Genomic DNA, 25,768 nt, shown 5'->3' with positions numbered 1-25,768 from the left:
CATGTGTTTGGGAGTTTTTTTTTCATGGCTTAGTTTAATTAGCAATAAATCCTCTAGCCAGGGAGAGAGCTGTAGTAATAGATGTTGCCCACATGGGGGCTCACTCAGCCAATATTTTTTATATCTGATTGGTTTTATCTTCACAGTGATCAGAGCACTGAGATTTTAAAGGGTTTCAAAGAATAATATTAATATTTATCTGTCAAATATTGTATGAAACACAATAATGCTCTACTGAAAAGGACTAGAAAGATATATCGAGGTTGAAAGCTGTTTCCACATTACACACATCACACATTACATAATAAGGTTTGTCAAGGTCCTGACAGTGTTATCATGATTGAATTAATTCCCTCACAACATCTAGCTCTCAATTCTCCGTCAGTCAGACATCTGTTTGTTGTCTGTTTGTTTCTTTATGGATACTTTAATTAGAAATGTATCTGACCATGACACTTTTGTTCACTCTATTTTAGAAAGTTTAACAATTTCAGCAATGAAAGGAGACTCAAACTTACCATTATGCTGCATGAAAACAATGTTGTTTATCTTTATTTGCATTTAAAAGTAAATAAAAAATCATATTTTTTTAATATAAAATCAAAATCACTTTTCCTTTCATTGCCTCAAGCCTTTCTCCATTGTTTCTACCTTTGTAATTCATTCATCTCCTTCCACCTGAAATTATTACGATCCCATTTATCTGTTACTCTGCGCAGATCATGACAGGAAAAACAAAGAGTGTGAGCATCTTGAAAGCAGACACGAGGAGACGTAAATCCTCCAACTTCAATAATCAGGCCTCTGGTGAATATGCATGAGGCCTCTAGCACTACTCAATCAGGTTATGAGGTTTTAAATGGCACGAGATAAATCATTTGCATTGGTGACAGCAAGCATATGTGGTGGAGGAAAGAGTCCGAAAGAAGAGCCAGCTGCTTCAATTCACCTATTCTTTAGCAGTAGTGTTGTTTGTTTGTGTGCATGCTCAATGAATTGTGCAGTAAAATGTGTGTTTATGACTTACTGCTACAGTATCTCCTCTGGTTGTCTTGTTTTCTGCAGTGAGTGCAGGATCTACATTTCATTTTAATCAATTATTCCCATCCAGAGGTACTTGCATCCCAAGGGGCTTCTTCTGCAGTTGCCAGTGGGGAGATGGAAATGATTGTGGAGAAAAAAACAACATTATTTTTTTATAGATGCATATCCACTTATGGAAACTAAACAACCACCTAAGATTACAAATGTGTGCGATGCTGATTGCAAGTAGGCTACATGTTTTGTCTCAGTGGGCTAATCTTTGAGGTAGACTACAATAAGCTGATGACTGGACAAAACTCACTGACAGTGAATGACCTGAGTCAGTTGTTGCATTAAACCTTGTTAGCAAGTGAACAGAGAAGATGAAATAGCCCAAAATAATGGATAAATAGTTGAAATACTTAACGTTAGCTAAAAGTAATTTATAAACAGTTGAAATCGTTAGCAAAAGTACTGGATAAATTGAAAGTATTTTTAAAAAACAGCTAATGTTAGTTAGCTAAAATTAGCCTAATTCACTATCGGCTAACTTTTTCAATCTCTAAAAGTAGTTTAATTTGCTAATAAATTGGATAAACAGTTGAAGTAGCCTGGCTAAACTTAGTTAGTAAAAAGGAATGCCCTTTCAGGTAACCTTTTCAACCACTAAAGGTAGGCTGATTAGAAGTTTTACTTGCTAAAAGTAATGGATAAACAGATGAAATAGCTAAAAATATGTTAATGGATAAAGGTTGAGATAGCTAAAACTAATGATTAGGCCTAAATTGTTGAAATGTCCAGCTTATAGTAGTACACATGCAAACTAAACTGACCTAATCTATTGTATGCAAACAAATATAAATGGAAATGAACATGAGCGGTGCTGAGGGGTACTTGGGCTCATCTGATAGAGCTGTGGATGTACCTCATACAAAAAAAGGTTAACTACTGCTTTTAATAACATTTTCATTGATACCAGGCAGTTAAAAACTGTGAAATAAATCAACAGCCAAGCACCGTTATTTAAACATACAATTTATTTTGAAGGGGAAAAAAAGCCTTTTCCCCAAAGCCTCTCCAGCAAAAGCCTTTCCCACGTGTCAGAACTGTGTGAAGAGGTGAAGAAATGGCTTCAAAATTGGGTTTTCTTATGTCCCTCATCTACATGAGTTGTGCTGAGAGTTGTGCTGTGTGCCAGTAGAGGTCCTGAGGCGTTTAAATTAAATTACACACCTGCGAGGCTTTCCAGGGACTGATTCATTCCAATTTTGCACCACTCCTACATTTTGAACCTTTCCTATCCTCTGTGCGGCTGCACTAGCAGTGTACTAAATCATCTGCACAGTGGCTTTACCTTCTGGAAAGTTTCAGATTATTCTGGCAAATCAGTGCTGTTGTTTCTGCAATATTAATAAGAAAATCAGATATGCTGCAACACGCTCTGCTCGTTATGTTGTTGGAAACGTTATATGACTGCTTTCTGATTTTATTCAGAGCACAGAGATTTGGTTTCCCTGCTGCTTTTTTGGTCTGTTCAAAATCCTCTCCACATGGAGGCAGAAGAAATAATTAAGCTGTTACTTATTTGACATTCAGGATTTTCATGCTCCGTCAAAACTCCCACTAATTATTCTGTGTTTTTTATTTTTTATGAACTTCTGCCTACCGTGCACACTCCAGGTACAGCTGTGACTCCACGGGAGGTGTTTATCTGTCTAAGAGCCTTGTGAGTCTAGAAAGAAACAAAACACTTTATACGGCAGCAAGTGAAAGCCTGTAGATTGTTTTTTCTTCAGCTCAAAATAACCTGTAAGGTTAGTTGTCGCATTTGTTGCTTGCTACTGTATGTTACATCACAACAACCCCATTGTCTTTTACAAATTGGTTTTCGTATATTGTTTTTCTGCTCATGTTCATTCATGATAACATATGAGTTCAGGGCAACAATCCACATAGAGTACCATCATCTCTCCTGAATTTACACTCACAGCACGCAGCTACTTAACTATAACAATATCAATGACATTTGCATAAGAAGACTTTGTTAAGCCTGTTCCTATTTGCATTTTCATAAAGGATGTTCACACTACAATCAGACATGAGGATAGCAGGATGCATGAGTAGACCTGTTGCACGTGGACCATGCTAAATTTGTTTGCATTATTTTTTTTCTCTCATCAATCTGCCCATATAACAGGGCCGGCTCTAGCGCTTTTGGTGCCCAAGGTGAAATGTAGCCCCGTAAACCACAACACAAATCAGACATCACAATGTTTTAAGTTTTAAGACAAAATTAATATTTTATTTTCATAAATAACTGTTTTTATTATAATATAAAAAAACAATTGGTCCCTGATATTGTTGGCTTAAAAGTGTTTAGTCAGTTTCACTACAATTTACACTTTTATTAACAAATAAGTGCGGCCGGGCAGATGAAAAAGTGTGAGAAAGACAGTTACAGGGGTGAAATGTGTATTTCTTTCTTTCTTTATATATTTGTTCATTTGTTACCTCAATGCAGAAAATGAGGAAGGGTGCCAACTGGCTTTTTATTTATTTATTTATTTATTTAGAGGGCGACCAGCACCCCCAGAAGATGGTGCCCTAGGCGACCATCTATATGGCCTATGCCTTAAAGCTGAAGTAGGTGAGATTGGAGCAAATATGATTAAAAGAAGTTATTTTTATGAAACGATCGCTATATCATGACAGTAGTACATGAAACAGGTAACCTGACAAAAATCATGTGCCTCTGTGTTCTCCGGTGCTCCTAACGGCATCTGCAAGATTTCACAGATTGGAGGAAAACGAGCAGTAAGAGCTGATCTGAGGTCCGCTGTCCATCTGCTGTCTATGAGAGCCGGCTGTCAATCACTCGCTTACTCCGACCAATCGGTCAAACTAACTTAATGCCTGTTTCTCTCCTCAAATGTTTTCAAAAACATCTTGTAGTGCACGGTTAGCTGTAAAATGAGAAAGTTTGTGACGCCGCCACCATTGTGAAATCTGGTGGAAGAACGCCAAGTTCCGGTCACATGACCAGAGGACAGCCAATAATAACGCTCTCTCTCTGAAATGACCTGTGATTGGTCAGAGTCTCCCGTCACGGGCTAGATTTTCTAAAGCCTGAAAACAGAGCCATGAGGAGGAGCATAAGTCTAGTTTTCTCTCAGAACACTTGAATTACAATATGCTGAAAGGTTATTATGGAATTTTTGCCCAATGATGCTGAAAATATATACTGCCTACTGCCACTTTAAGCCGACCCTGGCCCATGATTACAAAGCAAAAACAGGATTTTAGATTTTTTTTGTTGTTGTTGCAAATTTGTTACTGAAATATCTCATTGACAGTGAACATTCAGACCCTTTGCTATGACACCTGAAATTTAGCACAGGTGCCTCACATTTCTCTTGATCATCTTTGAGATGTTTCTACACCTGTGAAACATTCAATTGATTGAACATGACCCAGAAAAACATACACCTGTCTTAACAAGGTCATTTGTGGGACTTCATGAAATTTCTATGGCTGTTTGATATGCATTTGATTTAAATGTAGGGTTTAAAGGGACTGTATGTAGCTTTTTACACATATAAATAGTTTTTTATTGCAAATGAGGGAACAGGTTGTAACCTCCCTGAAAAATGAGACCTTCCGTGACTTTCTGTGTTTCCTCTATCAGCCTGTAGACTGCTCTTTATGTGAAGGACTCGGGTTGGTGTCCCAGCGGAGCAGAAGAGAGTTAGTTTAGCTCTGAGAATATCAAGTGAATGTTACAGTTTGTGCAGAAAGAAATGCTGCAGCTCCTCAAGACCAACAGAGGTTTCCCGTGTTTTGTTTCCCTGCTGCTGTGTGTTGTGACGGAAGGCTCCGGAGCGAGTAACGTTATTGACTTTGACGAAAACTACGGTGTCTCCCCTGTGCCTTCTGACCTCGGTCCGAAGGCTGAAGCAGGAAAAGTTGACACTAGGATCAACATCGGCCTGGCCTTCGATTCATGGAGGGACCTTCGTTTGGTAAGCTAACGTTACTGCCAAGCATGTGAAATATATAGTGATATTGTGCTTTTAATGTTGCTAACGTTAATTAACATGATGCCTGTTAATCACATGCAGTCTAATGTGTGTCACCTCACTGTTTTGACCGATGCTTGTTCGTGCGTATGTAGCGCGACCAACAGGACGCTGACTGTCGTTGACTTAACGGCCACAGGTGTCACTGTTAACAAGCAATTTCTGATCCTTACATTGAGTCCCTTTTAAATATGACGTAATATCTACAGAATATAATCCATTTGGTGCTGCATTCGTGAAAGGGGAGCGTACAGATGAAAGCCATACTCACATTCAATTTGACAGCTCTCCAATGGTCGGGTCATGAAACTTCAGGACTTACAATGAGGTGACAGGTCAGAAAATGATGAGAAACTCTGGAACGGTGCATTTTACTCACCAGACTGCTCGCTTTCAGGTTAATATGACTCATCTTCCAGTAGAGCTGCTCTTGGCTGCTCAAAGCCTCAATCAGTAATACTAGTGATACAAGTAGTACAGTTTGGACAATATTTAAACCAGCATATTTTGTAAAAAGAAATGTTTTATTAGTGTGACAGATCCAAGTAAGAATGAAAGAAGACACTTATCTTGTAATGTATGTAAAACATTTGCATACAGCATAAGCTTGAAAAATGCACCTACAGTTAACGGTCATAATTTTGCATTTACTTGGGAGTCAGATCATGGCCTTGTTTTACATTCACTCTTTACCGTTTTACATATCCTGTGAACAACACAGATGATGTTTTTTCTCTCACCATCTAAAATTTGACATTTAAACACGCTGCAGATTTTGCACACTGCGTTGTGTTCGTCAAATGTCACCGCAGCAGCAGAAAGTGTGAAAAGCGTTCAGTGGCTCAAGGCCAAACTGAATTTCAGAAATACATGAATCATTTTTTTTTTGTCACAGAATCTCTTCATGTTCCTGTTTTATCTTTTAATGACCAGGTTAGGAATGTGAGGGCCAACTATTTCTGTTTTAATTCATATTAATAAGCGCAGCCCCAGAGCTCTTTTTAACACGGTGGACCGTCTTTTAAATCCTTTAATCAGTCATATAGTGAGGGATGTCTTCAATTTTAACCCTTTTTATGATAAAATCAGTGAGATACAATCAAATTGTGGCTCCCTCCTGATTCTTTTATTGAAGCCCGCAGCCCCAACTGTGCTGTTTTATCAAGTTTTATGCTCTTTAAATTGGCTCATGGTCACTGTGGTGAACCTCCGGTCATGTAGGTATAATGCCTCCTAAATGTCTCTATGAAGTAATGGATGTGACTGCCCCTTGGTTGCTCTCAGTAATTAACAGTTCTTTATCCTCTGGCTGTATCCCAGAATATTTGAAGACTGCCTGTGTGCGACCACTCATTAAAAGATCCGGCCTAGATCCATCCGAATGCAGCAATTACTGTACAGACCAATTTCAAAATTACCTTTTTTTTTTTATTGTAAAACTCCTCGAGAACACTCGAAACCGATATGAAAATATCTTCACATTTGTGCTTAGGCAAGCCCAGAGAACACTTCCACCAAAGGAAATTAAATATTCAAACATGAATGTGTATTTTATTGTTGTGTTTTATGCATTTGTTGTAAAGCACTTTGTAACACTGATTTGATAAGTGCTATACAAATAAACTTTATCATTATAAGGATTTAAATAAACCTGTTTATTGAATGAAATTAAACAAAATAGAATAGACGGCACACGTAATAGACATATACAATTATCCTAATACACAAGTGGACAGGAATGGCAAAGAAACATTCAGATAAGAACAGCATACATAGACAAATCATAAATTATTAGAAATTAGAAATGTATTTTTGCAAAGACAAGAGCAAAATCACGGTTTATAGTATATATGTTTAAGATCACAGTAGCATATTTGTCAGTGCTAAATATACTTTCAGTGCATAAACCTCTGTACATTTGATAAAAATATAAATTATTACACACATTTCCTTTGAATGAAAGCAGGCTAATGTTTTAAACCTGTAGTAATTCAGTCGAGCTGTTAAAATAGAGATCTAGAGACCGAGCTGTTGTGTATTTTTGTTTATGACTACGACCAGCTGTACACAATGTGGCTGTTTTATGAAACCCCACCGTGTGAGTTTTTGAAATTCAGTGTGCTTTAAATTCATTTTCTTTTCACTCAACTTGCCTGCCAGTATTAGTAGTCATTTCTTGAAAACACCAACAGATAAAATTCTTGTGCGTATTCAAGCGGAGCAACAATTCAAGCGTAGTTGTCTCGAGGAATAACGTTATTTACAACAGCACCTGCTAAATCTGCCGCCATCGTGGAGGTGTGAAGGCGCTGCACTCTGTGTGACATTGTCAGGATGCTTGACCCTTGACCCCTGTCCTTTCCTTTTCCTCTCCTCCGGGACAGGAAGTGGCGGCACAGGCAGGACAGGAACTTGTCGTGCAATGACGCGTAAATAAAAGGGTTGTAGCAGGCGGAGCTCATGGCGAGCAGGTGAGTGGACACCTGGATGATGTTCACGTAATTCTTCCCTAAGATGGAGAAGTCTGTGTCCAGGTCACGGATCAGATTCACCACCTGTGAAGTTAAACAGAGCTTAGCATTCAGCATTCATCCAAGGAAAAAGTTATTTGGTAATTAATTCAATAATTAATTTCTTTAGGAATTTAGTATGTTAAAGGGACTATTTGTAACTTTTTAAGCGTATAAATGTAGCGGGTTGCCACACGTGCGCGTTCGCATATGCGCGCTCGCGTGTGGCTGGAGCCTCGTCTTCGCTGCCTGCTCTCCTTCACTCAGAATGCGCGCGCGTCCTCGCTGTCTCGCTCCACCTCTAGACGTGAACGCGCGCTCACTACACACTGCAGAAGAGTTAGTTTAGCTCTGAGAATATCTAGTGAATGCACAGGAGACGTTTGTGCAGAAATAAATGCTGCAGCTCCTCCAGACCAACAGAGGTTTCCCGTGTCTTGTGAAGTGACGGAGCTCTTCAGAGAGTTACGTTACCCTCTCGTTACCGACCGGGTGCCGGTGTCTCCTCTGGTCTCTCCGGCTGCGGGCGGAGAGAGCAGGGAGACACGCTGCAGAGCCCCGCTGCCTCAGCCTGCACTTAGGCAGGAAAAGCCAACACTAGGATCAGATCTAAATCATGTTCATGGAGAGACCTTCGTCTGGTCAGCTAACATTACTGCCAAGCAGCTGAAATATAGAGTGATATTGTGCTTTTAACTGACGTGTGTTGCCTCACTGTTTTGAGCGATGCTCGTTCAGGTATATTGAGAGCGAGCAAGCGCGAGCCCGACGCTGACTTTCGTTGATTTCACGGCCACAGGTGTCGCTGTTAAGAAGCATTTCTGAAAGTTACAAATAGTCCCTTTAAGGGAATAGTTCAACATTTTGGGAAATACACTTTAAATAATGTATCACTTTGCTAATTTGAAATTTTTGGTGCAGTTCAAAGATTCCTAGTCATTGAATATTAAGTTTGCTGGCTTTTGGTAAGCTAAGAGATGGCATCATCAGTAAGTGAACATGTCACTGCACCGGAACCACCGCGTTGTTCAGCTCTGATTCTTCAGTAAGATGTTCTGTCTGTTGCTGGTTCCAGTGTCAATCTTCTCATCTAACTTGCAGCAAGAAAGCAATTATGAATATTTCTCAAAATGTCCAACTATTGTCCAACTAAGGACCTTTAGGGCGCCTTCACAAGCCAATATTTAATCCACTTTAATCGAATTCTAGTGCGGTTCGTTTGGGCGGTATGAACGCAGTAATCGTACTATGGTGCAGACCAAAACAACCGGTCCGAGATCCCTTGCAAGAGAACATCCAGAATATGATAAATAAAGTTCACAGAAACAGTGATATTTATAAAGTCATAAACTGGAGGAGAAGGGATTCATGCGCACAGTAGATCACTGCCGAGGCAAAGTCAAAACACTTCAACAGCAATATATCAAAGTCTGCGATTGATTTCCTGCATCAAAGTGGCAGCTCTCAAGATAAAAAAGATAAATTTGCTCCGTACACGCCCCTCAGAAACAAATTTTTTTTTATTTGGTCCGCTTTGATTTGTGCACCGTAAAACCGAACTAGGCTAAATAGCCAAAAGTATCAATTTAACTCTGATTCGGACTAGCCAAACGGACTGTGGCTTGTGAAAGCGTCCTTAAAGGGGACATAGCATGCTCATTTCCAGGTTCATACTTGTATTTTGGGTTTCTACTAGAAAACGTGCTTTAATGTTCAAAAAACACATTATTTTTCTCATACTGTAAGACCCCGTACCGAATAGCCAAGCTCTGAAAAAGTGAGTTTTTTATGATATATCCCCTTTAAGAATTCATTTATTCATGTTTTCATGTATCCATCAAATCATCAGTTACTTTCCTATTCATCCGTACCTGTAAGGGAAGCCACGAGAAGGCGAAACAGAGGACGGACACCAGCAGCAGGAAGAAGGTCTTCCTCCTCCGTCTGCTCCATGCAGCCCTTGCTGATCTCAACTCTTGACACGCCGTCAAACCTGACGTGGTCCTCTGCTTCAGCCGATATGATATAGCACAGTAGGAAATAGAGACAGCAGCCAGTGGGACAAAGTAGGAGAAGAAGAGAATGAAACAGGAGTAGATGAGGCGGCCTCGCTCCTGGCCATCCCAGAACTCCTCACACACGGCCATCTGCAGCCCCGCGGCCCGCAGGTCCAGGTGGACGGTGTGCAGTGCTGTAGGTGTGGACAAAGCCAGAGAGGACAGCCAGATCAGGACCACCAGCCCCCAGCAGAACTGGCACCCCGCTCTTTTGCGGATGGGATAAGCCACGACCACGTAACGATCCACTGCGATGGCCATGAGGGACAGGACTGCTGCGTAGACCGCCGCAGACTGCATGACAGTCACAAAGTGACACATGTGGGGACCAAACACCCATCCACGCTGGTCAAAAGCGTAGGACGCGGTCAAAGGGACGCAGAAGATGCACATGAGCAGGTCGACCAGCGCCAGGTTGCTGATGAGGAAGTTTGTGGTGTTGTGTCTTTTCTTGTTGTGCCAGATGAGAAATAGCAGGAGGAGGTTGCCGGAGCAGGCGACCAGCACCACGGCGGAGTAGAGAGGGATGAAGACGGGCTTCAGGTCGGACAGGAGGTCCAAGCCGGAAAAGGCAGGGGCCGAGAGCGGGGAGGTGTAGAACAGGGGTTGAGAGGAGTTGCAGCAGAAGGAGGATGAAGAGTCAGGCATGGATGGAGATGAAGAAGAGTCTGGAGCAGAAGAGTTCACCGTGGATCGGTTCTCCCAGTCCATAGCTGCAGGAGCCTGAATAAATAACAAAACCATTTATGACCTGCTGCATATTCTGCATATATGATACCTCATTTTACATCATAATTGACTACAAATATTTGCACAATTTATTAAACAGTATTTTGATTGAACCCAAAGTGATATTAACATTATAAAATATGGAGATTAAAGAGATTAGTGAAGAGAGAGAGACAAATTAGTGTCCATCTTCAAAATTCTCAATCAATCTCATTAAAAAGCTGCAGGGCTTGTAAGTCCCCCTCAACTATAATACTTCTGTTTACTTTCATCCGCCTCATCTTATCTCCACTCTGCTCTTCTCACATTTCTATCTCTCTCTGCCTCTCCAAATATTTTCCATCTCATACTTTGGAAAATACTTTCATAACCAATCATCCGTCAAACCCTGTGAACATCTTTTTGGCTCTTCTTTCCCTCTTAGCTCTGTCCAAATACCGCAGAAATACCATCTTCAGAGTCAAACTGGCTGTCAGAAATTGTCTTTTTGAACATCTGCTGAAACATCTGTACACGTAGTCTACACTGATATCAATCAGTTATTGCTGAGCAATAAGAGATACTCACCTGCCACTATACACTCAGATTTCATGCGTTAAACTTGACATGAATGCTGATTTATTCTACTTTTTGCACCGAGAAATCTGTTTTCGACAGCAATAAAGAGAATGAAAGCACTTGAATGGTTTTTTTATTCAAATTTGCAAGACAAGAAAACAACATCCGTCTTCAAAATGAATATGTTTTGGGCCGAATGGCAAATTTTTTTTTACATTTTTGGCATCATCGCCTCTAGAGCATCCTCATTTTGACAGTTTTATTCATAAAAAAGCAACAAATCACACTGTATCTGCACAAATAATCAGTATATACAAAACAAATCCTGTCAGATTAGCCAAATAAATAGTTCTAAAAGAAATACATGAAAAACCTTCCCTAGAATAAGTGCTTATTAATGACCTACTTAGGCTGAGACCTCCTGACCACACCACTTCATCATGATGTTAATGTATTTCTCTTATTAAATTAGCTACATTTTCCAAGAAAGATTGGTTTAATCATGTTTAAATACAGATGACACAGAAACGGGTCCTCAGCTCATTCCCTCATTGACCTGATTAGAGATACACTGATTTGCACATAATTTGCATACATGTTTTTTCTTTTAAATAAATCTTATGCATCCCTTGATACACCAAATACATCTCAATCTTATTACTAAACCATTTGATGCAATTTGTTATCAGAGTGCATGCATTTTTTTTTTTTAAAGTAGGAATTAAAAGAAACAAATACCTCTGAGATGTCAGTCAGACATCTTTTTAATGACTTGGACGGTCCAGAGTGTGTTTGAGTCCTCGGTCCGCAGGGAGTCCCACAGTTGTGCAGCTTCACCTCCTCACTGCAGCCGGCTCGCTTCAGAATAAACTCTCTCTCTCTCTCTCACAGCCACGTTCATGTGAGTGAGTCACCTCCAGTAAGATGGCTGTCTGTCATCAACCCCAGTGAACAATCATTATAATCTCCTTTGATTCTCCTCTTGGGATCTATAGTGCCACTCTGGTAATAAATTGTGAATTTATATTGACCTTGCCTTGTTTTATGGTATTTCCATGCTGTGGAATCGCTATCATTTTCTTATTGGGACTTGTAATGTGTCTTTGGTTTTATATATCAATTTATAGTGATCTTGACACATTTAATGATATTATTTCTCCTATATTGTCACTCATGTTATCCTAAATTTGCAGCTAGGTGGAAGAGCTGACTTTGACTACATTACTTTCACAGCTCTGAATCGTATTTGTGATGTTAAACTTCCAGTTGTGAGGTTTTTCACAGTGAGGCCACTCTCCAGGCAAACACACCCAGAAACCAACATTAGGGAGCAGAAAGGAAATTGAAAAATTAAGGGACAGACCACGATCTTACCCCAGCAGTACACATCTTCAATATTCATAAAAACTAAATTAAAAATTGTGAGTCTCGGTGTCAGAGCTGCCAAAAAAAAGGAATTGTGTGACTCATCAAGTATCTGCAAAGGCTAATCCAAGACTAAATTCATTGGCATAGGATACTTGAAGGGAACAGAGGGCTGATTGTGAAGATAATGAACATGTCCATGAATCGGAGGACGTGGGAAATATTAGTTTTATTATTATTTTTAGGCAAATTTGGAATCTCAAGAACAAATTCAAGTTTGTAACAAATAATGGTCATCGTCAATGCAACAAAGGGTAGCACTAATTATTATGCTAATACTAATTATGATGACCTTTTCCGCTCAAAAAGACTTAAAGGTGCAGTGATCATCTATGAGTTGGATGCTTCTTAAAGGCACAGTGTGTAGGATTTGGTGGCATCTAGTGGTGTGGTTGCAGGTTGCAACCAACTGAGTACCCCTCCGCTCACTCCTCCCTTTCAAAACTGAGGTAATGGGAGTGCAAAACCGTAGTAACGCCGTTCCCCTCGCTCAAAGGCCATCTTTTGAGCCATGTTTCCACCGGGATGTTCCTGGTAATTTGAGTCTCGGTGTTACAGCTAAATCTGTGACCACAGAGGAGCCAGCAACATGAGGACACCATTTCAGATTTTTTTTTGTGTATATATCTTTAAAGTAAAAATATTTAAATACATTTATGTTTTTTAACAATTTAGTTTTGTGAGTTTTCTGTCACATATGTGCCTCATTTATTATAGCCTACAGGTGCAGTGGGCTCACATTTTCTGACGACAGCCCTCAGAAATGGTGACCTCATGTGTTGCTGGCTCTCTGCGGTCACAGATTACGGTGGTCACAGATTTCGCTGTAACACTGGGACTACTTTTCAAGGAACTAATTTTCAGCCCATTGTTGACTGCGTTCCCATAGCAGTCTAAAGACCTGCAAAGTTAGTCCGCTGACGTGTGAAAAAGCAAGATGATATTGGACGAGGGATGCTGGTGGTTGAAGAAAATGTCCCCGGAACTTAATTTAGACCCTGCGGCTGTGGCTCAGAGGGTAGAGCAGGTTGTCCACCAATCGGAAGGTTTGAACCCTGGCTGCTCCGGGTCACATGTCGATGTGTTCTTGAGCAAGACACTTAAACCCAAATTGCTCCCGAAGGCATAGCCATCGGTGTGTGAATGAGTATTTAGATCCTGATCGACAAAGTTGGCACCTTAGTAGCTTCTGCCATCAGTGTGTGAATGGGTGAATACTGACATGTAGTGTAAAGCGCTCTGAGTGGTCGGAAGACTAGAAAAGTGCTATATAAATGCAAGTCCATTTACCATTTACCCTGCAGTCGAATTGAGTTCCTCAAAAGGTTCTTAGTTTCAGGGGAAAGTTCCTGCGGTGGAAACAGAGCTTAAGTTGGTTTTCCTTTCATGTACTGCCTGTATCTAGTCTGGGTGACAATGGGTCTTACAGCTATCTTTGATACTTGAGGAGGAGCCAAGATGGCCATGTTCCGGTGTACCTCGCTTTTTCTTTAATTTTTTGTGTCCTCATGTGAAGGTTGTCTGTCTCTCCAGTCACATTTCCACCTCCCCAGTCACCTGACTCTCACATCCAGCCACTCCCCGCCCTGCAGTAACCTCTTTCAGCCATCACCTGATATTCCCCGCACACCTGTTTCCACTTTCCCTCATCAGCCCTGCAGATATTGAACTAGCTCTTTTCCCCAGTCAGTTGCCAGATTATCAGTGTAGCTTTGTGTCATTGCTTTTATCCTATTACCAGAGCCAGAACTCCATCTGTACCTTCCTGATCTTTCCCATGCCAGTAAGGGTATGTATGTTCACCTTTGCAATAAACCCCTGAAAAGTTGCTGTCGGCCTGCATTCAGGTCCTTCCCTCGTTGGGGGTTGATGGTTGCTAGAGCTGCTGCTGTGTACAGACGGGGAGGAGGAAGCTGCTGCATAAATAAATGAAAGAAACATAAATTAACAATTTCATCTGTGCATCTCACACCGTTGATAATGGATAGCGGTTTTGCTGTCATTCAAAGATCCAACCTCTTTCCATTTAATTGCAAAATCTTTGAATATAAATTAATAGATATAGAGATAAAATGTGAATTATTGTGTTGATATATTATAATTATTTTTTCCAGGGATGACGTTTAGGGTTAAATTGTTTCTGAAGCTCTTTTTCTCCAGGGATACCCCAGGTGGCTTTCTTTATTAACACTTTCCACACATGGATATTACATTTTAATTTTAAAATTTTAATTTCCTGCCATTCGCTGCTTCACAATATCGTCTGTCATCCCGATCTAACCTATTACCACAAAGCACGGCTCTGTGAGATCTCGGGAGACGGCAAGTCAAGGATTTTACTCACTGAAATCGTAATAAGCATCCTCCAGAATAAGTGAAATAGAAGCCACTTTATTATGTCAAGATGAGTCGCTGAATTTATTCTGCACTTGAAAGAGAAATGAGAACAAACACACGTTTTACTTGCGTGCTTTCAGTCGGTTTCACACTCTCAGTCCTCTGGGTCCTGGAAGATAAAGAGCAGGATAATCAAGGGGTTCCCAAATGTTTTCATGTCAAGGACCTCAACTGAAATTGATTCACATTAGAGAATGACGCCATGGTTGCTGTTATTCAAATTAACTGTGTTTGATAAGATGTTCCCAGGCTGAATTGACTTTACTCAGAATAACACTCAAACACTCATAAATCTAGCTAACACTAGTCTATCAAAGCTGCAGTGGGTAGAAATGGAGCAAATATGATTAAAACAAGTTATTTTTATAAAATCACTAGTCACTATATCTGACAGTAGTGCATGAGACAGGTAAAACAACCAATCAGAGCTCACCTGGAGCCTGCTGTCTCTGAGCAGCTGTCAATAACTCGCTAACTCCGATCAAACAGTCATACTAGGCAGCGCTGATCAAATATGAATCAATATTCTGTTACTGTAATGCCTATTTCTCTCCTCAAATGTTTTCAGAAACATCTTGTAGTGTACTGTTTAGCTGTAAAATGAGAAAGTTTGTGACCAAAACCAAGCACCGCCTTCCAACCGGAGCAAACTTCTCTGTCTCATGCACTGTCAGGATATAGTGACAGTTTTATAAAAATAACTTTTTATCATATTTGCCCAAAGTTATTGGCTGCAGCTTTAATTGATTAGTTGTCAACTGTTAAATTAATCATCAACTATTTTGATAATCAATTAATCGGTTTGAGTATTTATTTTTAAGAAAATTCTGATTCCAGTTTCATAAATGTGGATATTTTCTGGTTTCTTTACTCCTCTATGACAGCAAACTGAATATCTTTGAGTTGTGGACAAAAGAAGACATTTGATGACGTCATCTTGGGCTTTGGGAAACACTGATCGACAATTTTCACCATTTTCTGACAGTTTTATAGACAAAACAAATAATTAATCGGGAAAATAATCAACAAAGAAGATCATCGTTAGTTGCAGCCTTAGTTTGTTTTTTGTTGAAACTTTCAGAGTGGCGTTAATTCAACTCTGCAGTCATTTAGGAGGATCTGTTTAGTTTTACAGTTGAACTATATTGTAAACTCAGGATCAAACTAGTTCTCGTATTACCAATTTTCAAACTTGGGTGAGTTCAGTTAATATTAAATTGAACTTTTCCTCATTTATTGCAGACTGCCTTAAGTGTCCCTCTCGGCCACTCAGTTTGGAAACAACTGGACAGACTGATTGATTTAAACCTATAGGGAGACAGATTTTGAGACTTGATGCAGCTGACACTGCCTTTCATGGGCCAGGTTTAGAAACTGTTGGATCCTATATTTTCCATAATGCAACTAGGTAGCGTCCGTACCTGGCAAAAGCAAACAGAATCTACTTCACTTTGTGGGTGCAAACGCCCTGAGCAGCAAGTCTACGTTTGGATTCCCGGCTGGCTGGACCGTTTTTTATTCCCCTACTCTCTTTCCCCACATGTAATGCCTCTCTCCACTATCACAAATAACAGCCCAAAAAATAATATATAAAAAAATGTGGTTCTTTGCTGCCATCTAAAGATACTGCAGTCAGAGAGGCAGACCACAGGAAAGAAACCTCCTACATTTTACACGGTCTACCGTCTCATTTGCTCTTACATCCACTGTACACACACGTTTGTACTTCTATACCTGTGAGGGCCCTAAGTCACATACTTCTAACCTTCAACCTAAAACAGTCCTCACTTTGCAAATAGAGTAAAATCCTCACTCCAATAGTCTAAATGTCAATCTATCTAAACACAACAGTGCCCTCGGCTTCAGCTTATGTGCAGACAAATGAACCGAATCAATTCTACTTGTTTTTATTGAAACATGGGTAAAACGTCATTTGTAAAATCATCATGGCAAAAAATAAAGATATTACACAATATGTTACAATATTTTCAGAATATATCACAGAGTATTCCTACTTGAATGTTTCAAAACAGAAAAATAATGTCTGCAAGATGTCATAAGAGTCTCATTTACAACATGGTACTGCATGTGGTCCTTCATTAACATTATGTAATCAAAGTAGAGAGATATTCTTAATAGGAGTCACTACACAAACTAGATACTAATCTTCTGCTACAGGACAAACAAATCTAATTTCAAGTTCTTTATTATCTGTTTTCATGGTGTGATGTGGTTGAAGGGATGAATAACAAGGACTGAAGAAGTACTTAACACTCAGTTGCCGGGGATACAGAGGATGATGACGGGCTGTAATTGGTTCTTTGACCGCTGTTTACTAAAAGCTTTGGCCAAAACACAGCTATGGCATAACGCAGCTCAAAATGAGCGCTGGGGGTAACAAGTAACCCTTACTGAATGCACGCCGAGTTAGTGTTTTTCTCTCTCATTTCTCCGGGCTGTGAGCATCATCTTCCTCAGGGTTGCGTCTCTCTCCCTCCACGTCCTCTTCGCTCTGCGTTTGGTCCGGTTCCGCCAGTTCGTTACTCTGAGACGGCCTCAGGAGATACTCCAGCTCTTCTGCGCTGATGGCCACCTTCTCAGGAATCAGCCACCTCTTGAAGTGTTCAATAGCGCTAGGGAGGGAAGGGAGGTACACAGAAAGTCTATCAAGATGAGAAGATTTCAAGCTCTAGGGAGTCTGCGTTATCCTTGCAACACAAAATGTGAAGTTATTCTGTGTTCTAGAAAAGCAAATTACACAAACTCTAGTAAATTTGAGAGCATACAACAGGACGAGAGAACAGCAGATGGAGTTATTCCTGCAACATTCGAAGTTAGAATATGTAATAAAATGTCAATAGGATGCAGTTTTTACTTGGACTTAAATAGAGAACAGAAAGTATATTGAGAATAGAGGCACTCCCTTTACCTAAGGTTTGTGTGTGTACAGCATAATCCATCCCTCCCATCCTACCTATCATCCATGTCGCCACCTTGGAAGAGCTCCGAGGTCTGAGCGTCATGCAGAAATCGATCCCAACATTCTTTCTTCGCTTGAGACAAGGACCGCAACATGTCCCTGGAGGTCACATCACTTGACTGGCCCTTTAATTTCTTCAGGCGGTTCTCTGCACAAAAAAGTAGACAAAAGAATACAGTATTTTACATCTTAAAAATCAAGATTTTGATATTTATGAACCGAGGATCAGGAGCAGCAAATGACTGACTTTGACAGAGCACACACGGCAAAGAGCAGACCAGTGTGTGTCTCAGTGTCTCTCAATATACAAACATTTTTGGCTATTTTCCCATCATCACGGTGGTATGTGCGATTGTTTCCTCTCTTCATATACAGTCCATCAATTAGTCAACTAGTCTAGGATTATAGGATTTAGGGATGCACCAATCCAACTTTTTTAGTCTAGATACCGATACCTGGGTTTTGGGTATCAGTCGATACAGAGTACCGATCTGATACCAGTGTTTAATTAATAAGCTGTATGCCTCACTGTGTGGAAGTGACTGGATCATTCTTTTATGTGTGAGACAACATCAGGCTGGACTTAGACATTGCTTTCCTAACAAATAAATACATAAATATACATTTACTGAATTATTTATTATTAAAAAATTAAATTGTACACCTGCAACCTGGTAAAAAATCAAAATGAACAGGAATTACAATTGAAATGTAAACCTTTTTAATGCAGCAACAGATTAGTAAAAACTTAAAACAGGAATTCAAATTCCAGTATTAAATGTATAGAATATATAAACATAGAATTGATTTGAATAGATCGGCTCTATTGTCAACCATACCTGTTCCAGCTATTTGACTCAATATCGCCCCAATATCCAATTCGGTATCGGTACATCCCTAATAATCCCTAATGGGATTATTTATTATTGATTAATAAATAAATAAATAATCCCATTAGGGATGCACCGATACAAGCGTACCTTATTCTGCCATTATTTTCTACAGTTTCTATTTCAGACTTTGAGACAAACTTTGTAAAAACATTGGGCCTCATGTTAGAAGCGATCAAACAAATTTCCTCTTTAAGTTCATATCCATGATCTTATTTTGTTACTTAGTACCCATTGATTCCTGGGATTCACTTATGTTTACTTATTTTTGCTCTTCTCTTAATAATCCCTAATGGGATTATTTATTATTGATTAATCTGAAGATTGTTTCCTCAGCTAATTGATTATTCATTTGGTCTATAAAATGTCAGAGAATAGTCAAATAAAAAATGCCCATTAGGAATTTGAAACCTTCTAATTCCTACAATCACCCATACAACTTGATTGAGGAGGATGCATGATGGATGCTGTAATCAGGTGGATGGAGGAAAAAGGTGAGCTAATGTGACGTGTGAAGTCATGAAAAGGGACAGGAAGAAGGCAAGGAAAGGATGCCTGGATACCTAAACTGGCTATGTAGATCTCAGAGTCCTCCATGGGTTCCCATTTGGCATTGGTGTTTGTCCCATTTGATAGTCCATTGACCTGCACTCCTCCTCCGACTTGCTCTGCTGGTTGGAATGAGTCTCTGAACTCTGTGTTGATCTCCGGGGTTGCTTCAGCTTGCCCCTCCGGCAGACTGGAGCAGATCTCGGTCCACAGCTCCCCGCTGGACCGGACCACATCCTGGCTCTCGAAGTCATCAATCATCCTGGTGTACTGTAGTGAGAGAAGAAGGGAACATTAGATAGATAGATAGATAGTAACTTTATTGTTTCCAGCATCACAGTTCCATAGTGCAAAACATGTTAGTAAGATATAAAAGACAAGGAGATGAAGAAAACTGTTAAAACTGAATATAGTGCAAGGTAACAGCTGTGATACAGGACTATTAAAACATGCAGAAGAGACTGTTAAAACTGAATATAGTGCAGGGTAACTCCAGTAGCTTAGTCTAAAGTGCACTGTGTACATTATTATCTGTCCTGCAGACTGTCCTCCTTTGTCCTCCTTTGTCCCCCTCCTCCTTAGAGAGGTGTTGGCTCAATTTTGTTAATGGCCTGGCTCTTCTTTAGTAACATTATAACAAGCATGTTCGTGGAACATGTAGATAACAAAACTGAATGCAGATAAACACAATCAAAATGTAATTTACATCAACATACCTAGCTAGCTAGCTAAATTGGTGTCCTAAAACCTACTGTATTGACTATTATTATGCATTTAAAATCTTCTTCAACGCGTTTGTCATCATAATACATTTACAAACATGTCTTACCTGTGTGAAACTCTCAGTATAATACCCGTTATTTCCTCTAAATGTATGATTATATAGATTAAAGATGAGCCTCTATAGCTAGCTGTCCATGATCCACAACCTTTAATGAGCGGGGACAGCCCACTTCCTTATTTGGCGTCATGTGATTGGACGTTGTAACTGTCTATCAAAACTGTTCTGAGATATGATTGGCTGTGCGGGGCTTCATGTTATGGAAAGACGGCATCTGATTGGCCAGCAGCTCAGGAGGGAGTCCGGATGTGTCTGCTGTGAAGAAGGAGGAGCGGTGGTTGAAGAAGGTAAACAAGCTCTGCTGACCTCTGTTAAATCATTTTATACGTGAGTTATTGACTATTTGAAAACTGGGATTAGCATTGGCAACTTCTGCTTGGACTAATAGACAAACCCTAGTGTTACTGAGTGTTAAATGTGTGTCACAGTTACGTGTCTGTGTCGTGTGCTGCAGGTCTGATCATCATCATCATCATCATGTCGCTGCAGGCAGATCCAGTGTAGATGAGATGCACGCATCTTTGCGCCTGGCAGTAGTGGTAGTCCCGATGGGTGTGCTGCTGTCCCGGACCATGGCGTGGATGTCCAGCGGCAAGACACATCCAGAGCTCGTCAGCAGGCTGAGGGGTAATAGTGGACTTTGACATTGCAAAGGTCTTTGACTCAAAACCTCAAAGTCCACAATGTAAACATATCTAGAGTGTGACAGCTGGTGCTTTTATACTGTATTTAAAACAAATGTAATGTTGGATAATGGCTAAGCAGATAGAGGCATTCATTATTAACTTAAAGGGACTATTTGTAACTTTCAGAAATGCTTGTTAACAGCGACACCTGTGGCCGTGAAATCAATGAAAGTCAGCGTCGGGCTCGCGCTTGCTCGCTCTAAACATACCTGAACGAGCGTCGCTCAAAACAGTGAGGCGACACACGTCAGCTAAAACCACAATATCACTCTATATTTCAGCTGCTTGGCAGTAATGTTAGCTGACCAGACGAAGGTCTCTCCATGAACATGATTTAGATCTGATCCTAGTGTTGGTTGAAGAAGCGGGGCTCTGCAGCGTGTCTCCTCTGCTCTCTCCTCCCGCAGCCGGAGAGAGCAGAGGAGACACCGGCACCCGGTCGGTAACGAGAAGACAACGTAACTCTCTGAAGAGCTCCGTCACTTCACAAGACACGGGAAACCTCTGTTGGTCTGGAGGAGCTGCAGCATTTATTTCTGCACAAACGTCCACTGTGCATTCACTAGATATTCTCAGAGCTAAACTAACTCTTCTGCAGTGTGGAGTGAGCGCGCGTTCACGTCTAGAGGTGGAGGACACGCGCGCTGTCTGAGTGAAGGAGAGCAGGCAGCGGAGACGAGGCTCCGGCCACACGCGAGCGCGCATATGCGAACGCGCATGTGTGCCGACCCGCTACATTTATACGCTTAAAAAGTTACAAACTGTCCCTTTAAAGTCAGAAAAATATGGAGGACAATTTTTACCCAGGATTAAAATTAAAGGGACTGTTTGTAAGAATCAGAAATGCTTGTTAACAGCGACACCTTGTGGCCTTTAAGTCAACGAGAGTCAGCGTCGGGCTCGTGCTTGTACTCGCTCTAAATAGACATGAACGAGCATCGCTCAAAACAATGAGGCGACACACGTCAGCTAAAACCACAATATCACTCTATATTTCACCTGCTTGGCAGTAATGTTAGCTGACCAGATGAAGGTCTCTCCATGAATCACTGCTGATCCTAGTGTTGGCTTTTCCTGCCTCAGCCTCCCGACCGCGGTCGGAGGGAACAGCGGAGACACCAGCACCCAGTTGGAGATGATAACGTTTCTCGTCACTTCACAAGACACGGGAAACCTCTGTTGGTCTGGAGGAGCTGCAGCATTTATTTCTGCACAAATGTCCACTCTACATTCACTAGATATTCTCAGAGCTAAACTAACTCTTCTGCAGTGTGTAGTGTGCGCGCATGCACGTGAGGTGGAGCGAGCTGAGTGAAGGCAAGCAGGCAGAGAAGCAGAGGAGCAGAGTACAGCAGAGACTCTGTCCCTGGAGACCAAAGCTACGGTCACCCCCGCGTCCTCCGACCGCGGCCAACACTGTTTAGCAAGACGGGCTTCACTAGATATAGCTTTGCGGTTTTGGTGCATCCGTATAGTTTGTGTTGGATTGTCTGAAGTCTTGTCTGTGAAGACCTGTCTGAACAGCGTAGCCACACATGCGAGCGCACATATGCGATCGCGCATATGCGACCGCGCATATGCGACCGCGCATGGGAAACCGACCCGGGTGATTTATTCAAGCTGTTTGCAAACTGTAATGCAGCTTTTAAGACGAGGAAAATACTACGTGTATGCTGTATCACGATGTTACAATGACCAAAATCCCTCACAATTATTGAAATACAATGATTAGTATATTGATATATCACTTCGCTTTAAACAGTGACCCAATGCCATGCTTTCATTCAAATTTTTTTATCTAAAAAGCCTGTATTAGCTAGTGTTTCCTTTCACATTAAAAGGTAAGGGAAACAAACTTCAACATCAAAGTTCATCCTGCACACATTTCATCCTGTTCAGCTCAGCTCAGTGTCATTGCCTCCTCTTTCCTCCTCCAGATCACGGGGTGATCCGCAGCGACCGGGTGTTTGATGCCATGCTGGCCACGGACAGAGGGCTCTACGCTATAGACTATCCGTATGCAGACTCTCCTCAGTCCATAGGTATTCATTTCACTCACTCTTTATAGACACATACACACGCTTGCCTCTCAATGTGGTAACAGGTATTTGAGTGAATACAAGGTGTGTTGTGTTTCATGAGCACAGATGTGCGCTGTGATTCTATGTTATGACGTTTTCTTATGACAGGCTACAGGGCGACCATCAGTGCACCACACATGGTGAGTAACAAACACTGAACTGCTTTGAGATGTGAGCAGATCTCTTAAGATGAACTATAATTCACTTATGTACATATTTCCTATGGCGGTTTGACAGCATGCTCATGCTTTGGAGCTGTTAAGCGACAAACTAACTGAAGGGGCTTCGGCACTGGATGTGGGTTCAGGGAGTGGATATCTCACAGCCTGCTTTGCAAGGATGGTAAGTTCTGTGTAAACTTTGCATGTTTCCTAGCATAAAAAAACGCATATGATTGAGTACAATAGCTGCGTTTTTCTGTTATTTGTAGACCGGACCTGATGGTAGAGTGGTTGGCATTGAACACATCGATGAACTGGTTCAAATGTCAATAAAAAATGTGCAAGCTGACAACCCAGAACTGCTCACCTCTGGACGCATCAAACTTATAGGTGAGTCAGGAGATATCCAAGTCGTGCAACTTTCAAATGTTGATGTTGCTACACAAGACTATAAAAGTACATCTGTCCACAGTGGGAGATGGAAGGCTCGGCCACACAGACGGAGCGCCGTATGATGCCATTCATGTTGGTGCAGCTGCACCTACTGTTCCCAAGGCTGTAAGGACTCATATCACTTTTATTCCTATCGAAATAGAATAAGAGAAATCATGCACTCATTCAGCTGCATCCAAAATCCACAAACAAGGCGGCACTTGAGCCCCATTTCCACCAAGAGTCCCAGGTAATTTTAGTCCCAGGACTACTTTTCAAGGAAGTAAAAGGTTCCTTCAGCCAATTGTTGTCTGCGTTTCCATAGCGGTCTAAAGACGATTAGGAAATTAGTCGATGGGATGAGGGCTGCTGATGGTCACAGTGGTAAACACACTCTGCAGCCTGCAGTTCAGTGTGTCCACCCGTTTCATCAAAAATAAACATTTTGTCTCACTGCGATGACATTTACTGCTGTGCATATTTACTGATGTAGGTTGGATGTAAAGAATGAAATGCAGTAGTCAAGTAAATCTTAAAACAGTCAGTGGTCTCTAAAACACATTTTCTCAAGTGCTGTAAGCTGTGAAGGAACTTTGATATGCAGATGACAGAAGTGTCTCCACCCTGATATTGCCTCATGTGAAATTCCTGTTTTCTGCCCTCTCTTTGTTAAAGCTCTTGGAGCAGCTGAAGCCTGGTGGGCGGTTGGTTCTGCCAGTGGGCCCTGACGGTGGCAGTCAGGTGCTAGAACAGTACGATCGGCAGAGCGATGGGTCGTTTCTCAAGAAAGCTTTGATGGGAGTGGTCTACGTCCCCCTGACTGACAAGAGGCGACAGTGGCCTGGGTATTGTACTCATAACCTCTCATTTTTAAACCAAAATCAATGAAGGACTTCATGTAGTGACAAATCTCCATCAGGTGCCTAGGTGCGTAATCTTCAGTGTGTCTTATGCGTTATGAGTCACATCCACCTCCATCCCGTAGCTTGTTCCTGATGATGATATCCATGCTATCCTCCCTTCTCTCCCCAGAGGTGAGCTCTGACTGCAGTGTGGTTGCCCCCGCAGGAGGTGGCGTTGGTGCTGCATCTCCGGGGCCCCGTAGCGCTCCTCATGGTTTCACTGAGCTCCAGTCTTAACAGCCACCTGCCCCGCTGGGTCGTCACCTAGCAACGTACAAGGAGGATCTCGCTCTGTTTGCCTGACCAGATTGTCTTCCAGGAGTGATAAAACAGTGAGCGACCACTGCTGGACTGATGACCTTACTCCCAGAATCCTCTGAGTCATTTAGAGAGTGATGAGGGTATTGTGGATGACAAAGAAAAGTCTGATCTCTAAGTGATTCACAGTTTTATTTATGGGTAAGTTCAGCCATGAGAAAAAAAATGCAATTACAGCTTAAGGAGCTTCAGTATGTGTTCTTCTGGATGCTTGTGTGAAATTCAGATGAGTGGTAAATGTGTGACTTTGCGTGTAATCTTATGGGAACGCTTTGGTGATGAATGCAGAAACACTGCTTAAATGAAAATTCCGCAAATTAACAAAGTAATATATATTTTGTGGCAAGAACTTCTTCTTACATGCTTCATATACTGTATGTTTAGAAATGTCCTCTGTGACATTGTTACTGTAGAGCAGAGGGGGCATTGTGCCAAAAACTGATTGAGGCACTTAATTTTTTTGTAACTATACAAATATTGAATTATGTGTACACTTATAAGATTTATTAATAAAACCCACTAAATGGATACTTTATTGTTTTAATATTTTTTTTTTTATTAATGCATCAGGGTCAGGGAGAGCTACAGGAAGGACGAGGAAGGGATTTTTAATATTTGAATGGGAGTAGAACACTAAATTTAATAATGTTCTACAGTTAATAAAAACTTTTTTTTGTTATTGTCTGCAGAAAGACCTCATATTCAACCTCACATTAGTTTATTACTCTGGAAATATATCTTCTAACTAAACTAAATACTAGGGCTGTCAAAGTTAATGTGATAACGCGTTAACGTAAACTTGTTTTACAGCACAAATTTATTTAACGCGATCAAACTTTCGGAGGTTGTAGCAGGTTCAGTTTTAGAGCTAGAGTGAAGATGCTGGTACCATATGAAACTAAAACACCTAAGGAATCCATTGGTACCACCTCACTATGTCATGCCAGCTTGTTGCGCAGAAGGCTAAATAACGCTACAAACGTACGCAACATTTTGGCGAGGAAAAACTGGCATGGCCTTTTTCAAAGGGGTCCCTTGACCTCTGCCCTCCAGATATGTGAATGAAAATGGGTTCTATGGGTACCCACGAGTCTCCCCTTTACAGACATGCCCACTTTATGATAATCACATGCAGTTTGGGGCAAGTCATAGT

At 41.0% G+C, this 25,768-nt stretch overlaps 3 protein-coding genes across 10 annotated transcripts; 1 reads left to right on the top strand and 2 right to left on the bottom strand.

The window, feature by feature from the left end:
- Window positions 1-6,089: 6,089 nt before the first annotated feature.
- Window positions 6,090-11,341, bottom strand: prlh2r (prolactin releasing hormone 2 receptor). Its single transcript, XM_037746750.1, has 2 exons — window positions 9,481-11,341; window positions 6,090-7,654 (listed from the first exon to the last, which is right to left on the bottom strand). The coding sequence occupies exons 1-2, from the start codon at window positions 10,408-10,410 to the stop codon at window positions 7,328-7,330; spliced, it is 1,257 nt and encodes a 418-aa protein (XP_037602678.1). The 5' UTR covers window positions 10,411-11,341; the 3' UTR covers window positions 6,090-7,327.
- A 2,777-nt stretch (window positions 11,342-14,118) lies between these two features.
- On the top strand, window positions 14,119-25,143 carry pcmtl (l-isoaspartyl protein carboxyl methyltransferase, like). 7 transcript variants are annotated; one of them, XM_037746801.1, is made up of 10 exons: window positions 14,119-14,167; window positions 20,243-20,322; window positions 20,525-20,662; window positions 22,659-22,763; window positions 22,911-22,942; window positions 23,040-23,144; window positions 23,233-23,353; window positions 23,436-23,521; window positions 24,071-24,240; window positions 24,464-25,143. In XM_037746801.1, the coding sequence occupies exons 3-10, from the start codon at window positions 20,545-20,547 to the stop codon at window positions 24,498-24,500; spliced, it is 774 nt and encodes a 257-aa protein (XP_037602729.1). In that variant the 5' UTR covers window positions 14,119-14,167; window positions 20,243-20,322; window positions 20,525-20,544; the 3' UTR covers window positions 24,501-25,143. The 7 variants fall into 7 exon arrangements, with proteins under 7 accessions (XP_037602729.1, XP_037602726.1, XP_037602724.1 ...); XM_037746798.1 differs by having other exon boundaries at window positions 14,141-14,167; window positions 20,265-20,322; XM_037746796.1 differs by having other exon boundaries at window positions 14,141-14,167; window positions 20,265-20,362; window positions 20,490-20,662.
- On the bottom strand, window positions 16,667-20,180 carry ccdc32 (coiled-coil domain containing 32). 2 transcript variants are annotated; one of them, XM_037746804.1, is made up of 4 exons: window positions 20,024-20,180; window positions 19,209-19,464; window positions 17,750-17,903; window positions 17,219-17,408 (listed from the first exon to the last, which is right to left on the bottom strand). In XM_037746804.1, the coding sequence occupies exons 2-4, from the start codon at window positions 19,453-19,455 to the stop codon at window positions 17,219-17,221; spliced, it is 591 nt and encodes a 196-aa protein (XP_037602732.1). In that variant the 5' UTR covers window positions 19,456-19,464; window positions 20,024-20,180. The 2 variants fall into 2 exon arrangements, with proteins under 2 accessions (XP_037602733.1, XP_037602732.1); XM_037746805.1 differs by lacking the exon at window positions 20,024-20,180 and having other exon boundaries at window positions 16,667-17,408; window positions 19,209-19,455.
- Window positions 25,144-25,768: the final 625 nt, after the last annotated feature.

Source organism: Sebastes umbrosus, chromosome 16 (assembly GCF_015220745.1).
Source record: "Sebastes umbrosus isolate fSebUmb1 chromosome 16, fSebUmb1.pri, whole genome shotgun sequence".
Lineage (NCBI taxonomy): Eukaryota > Metazoa > Chordata > Actinopteri > Perciformes > Sebastidae > Sebastes > Sebastes umbrosus.
This window is presented reverse-complemented; position numbering and strand designations above follow the sequence as displayed.

Coding starts and splice junctions, on each gene's coding strand:
- prlh2r (XM_037746750.1), bottom strand. CDS start 10,410: ATGGTTTTGTTATTTATTCAGGCTCCTGCAGCTATGGACTGGGAGAAC. Junction 7,655..9,480: donor TCTCGTGGCTTCCCTTACAG/GTACGGATGAAT, acceptor TTAACTTCACAG/GTGGTGAATCTGATCCGTGA.
- ccdc32 (XM_037746804.1), bottom strand. CDS start 19,455: ATGATTGATGACTTCGAGAGCCAGGATGTGGTCCGGTCCAGCGGGGAG. Junction 17,904..19,208: donor GATCTACATAGCCAGTTTAG/GTATCCAGGCAT, acceptor TTTTTTGTGCAG/AGAACCGCCTGAAGAAATTA. Junction 17,409..17,749: donor GGTGGCGACATGGATGATAG/GTAGGATGGGAG, acceptor TTCCCTCCCTAG/CGCTATTGAACACTTCAAGA.
- pcmtl (XM_037746796.1), top strand. Junction 22,943..23,039: donor CCATCAGTGCACCACACATG/GTGAGTAACAAA, acceptor GCGGTTTGACAG/CATGCTCATGCTTTGGAGCT. Junction 23,145..23,232: donor CAGCCTGCTTTGCAAGGATG/GTAAGTTCTGTG, acceptor TGTTATTTGTAG/ACCGGACCTGATGGTAGAGT.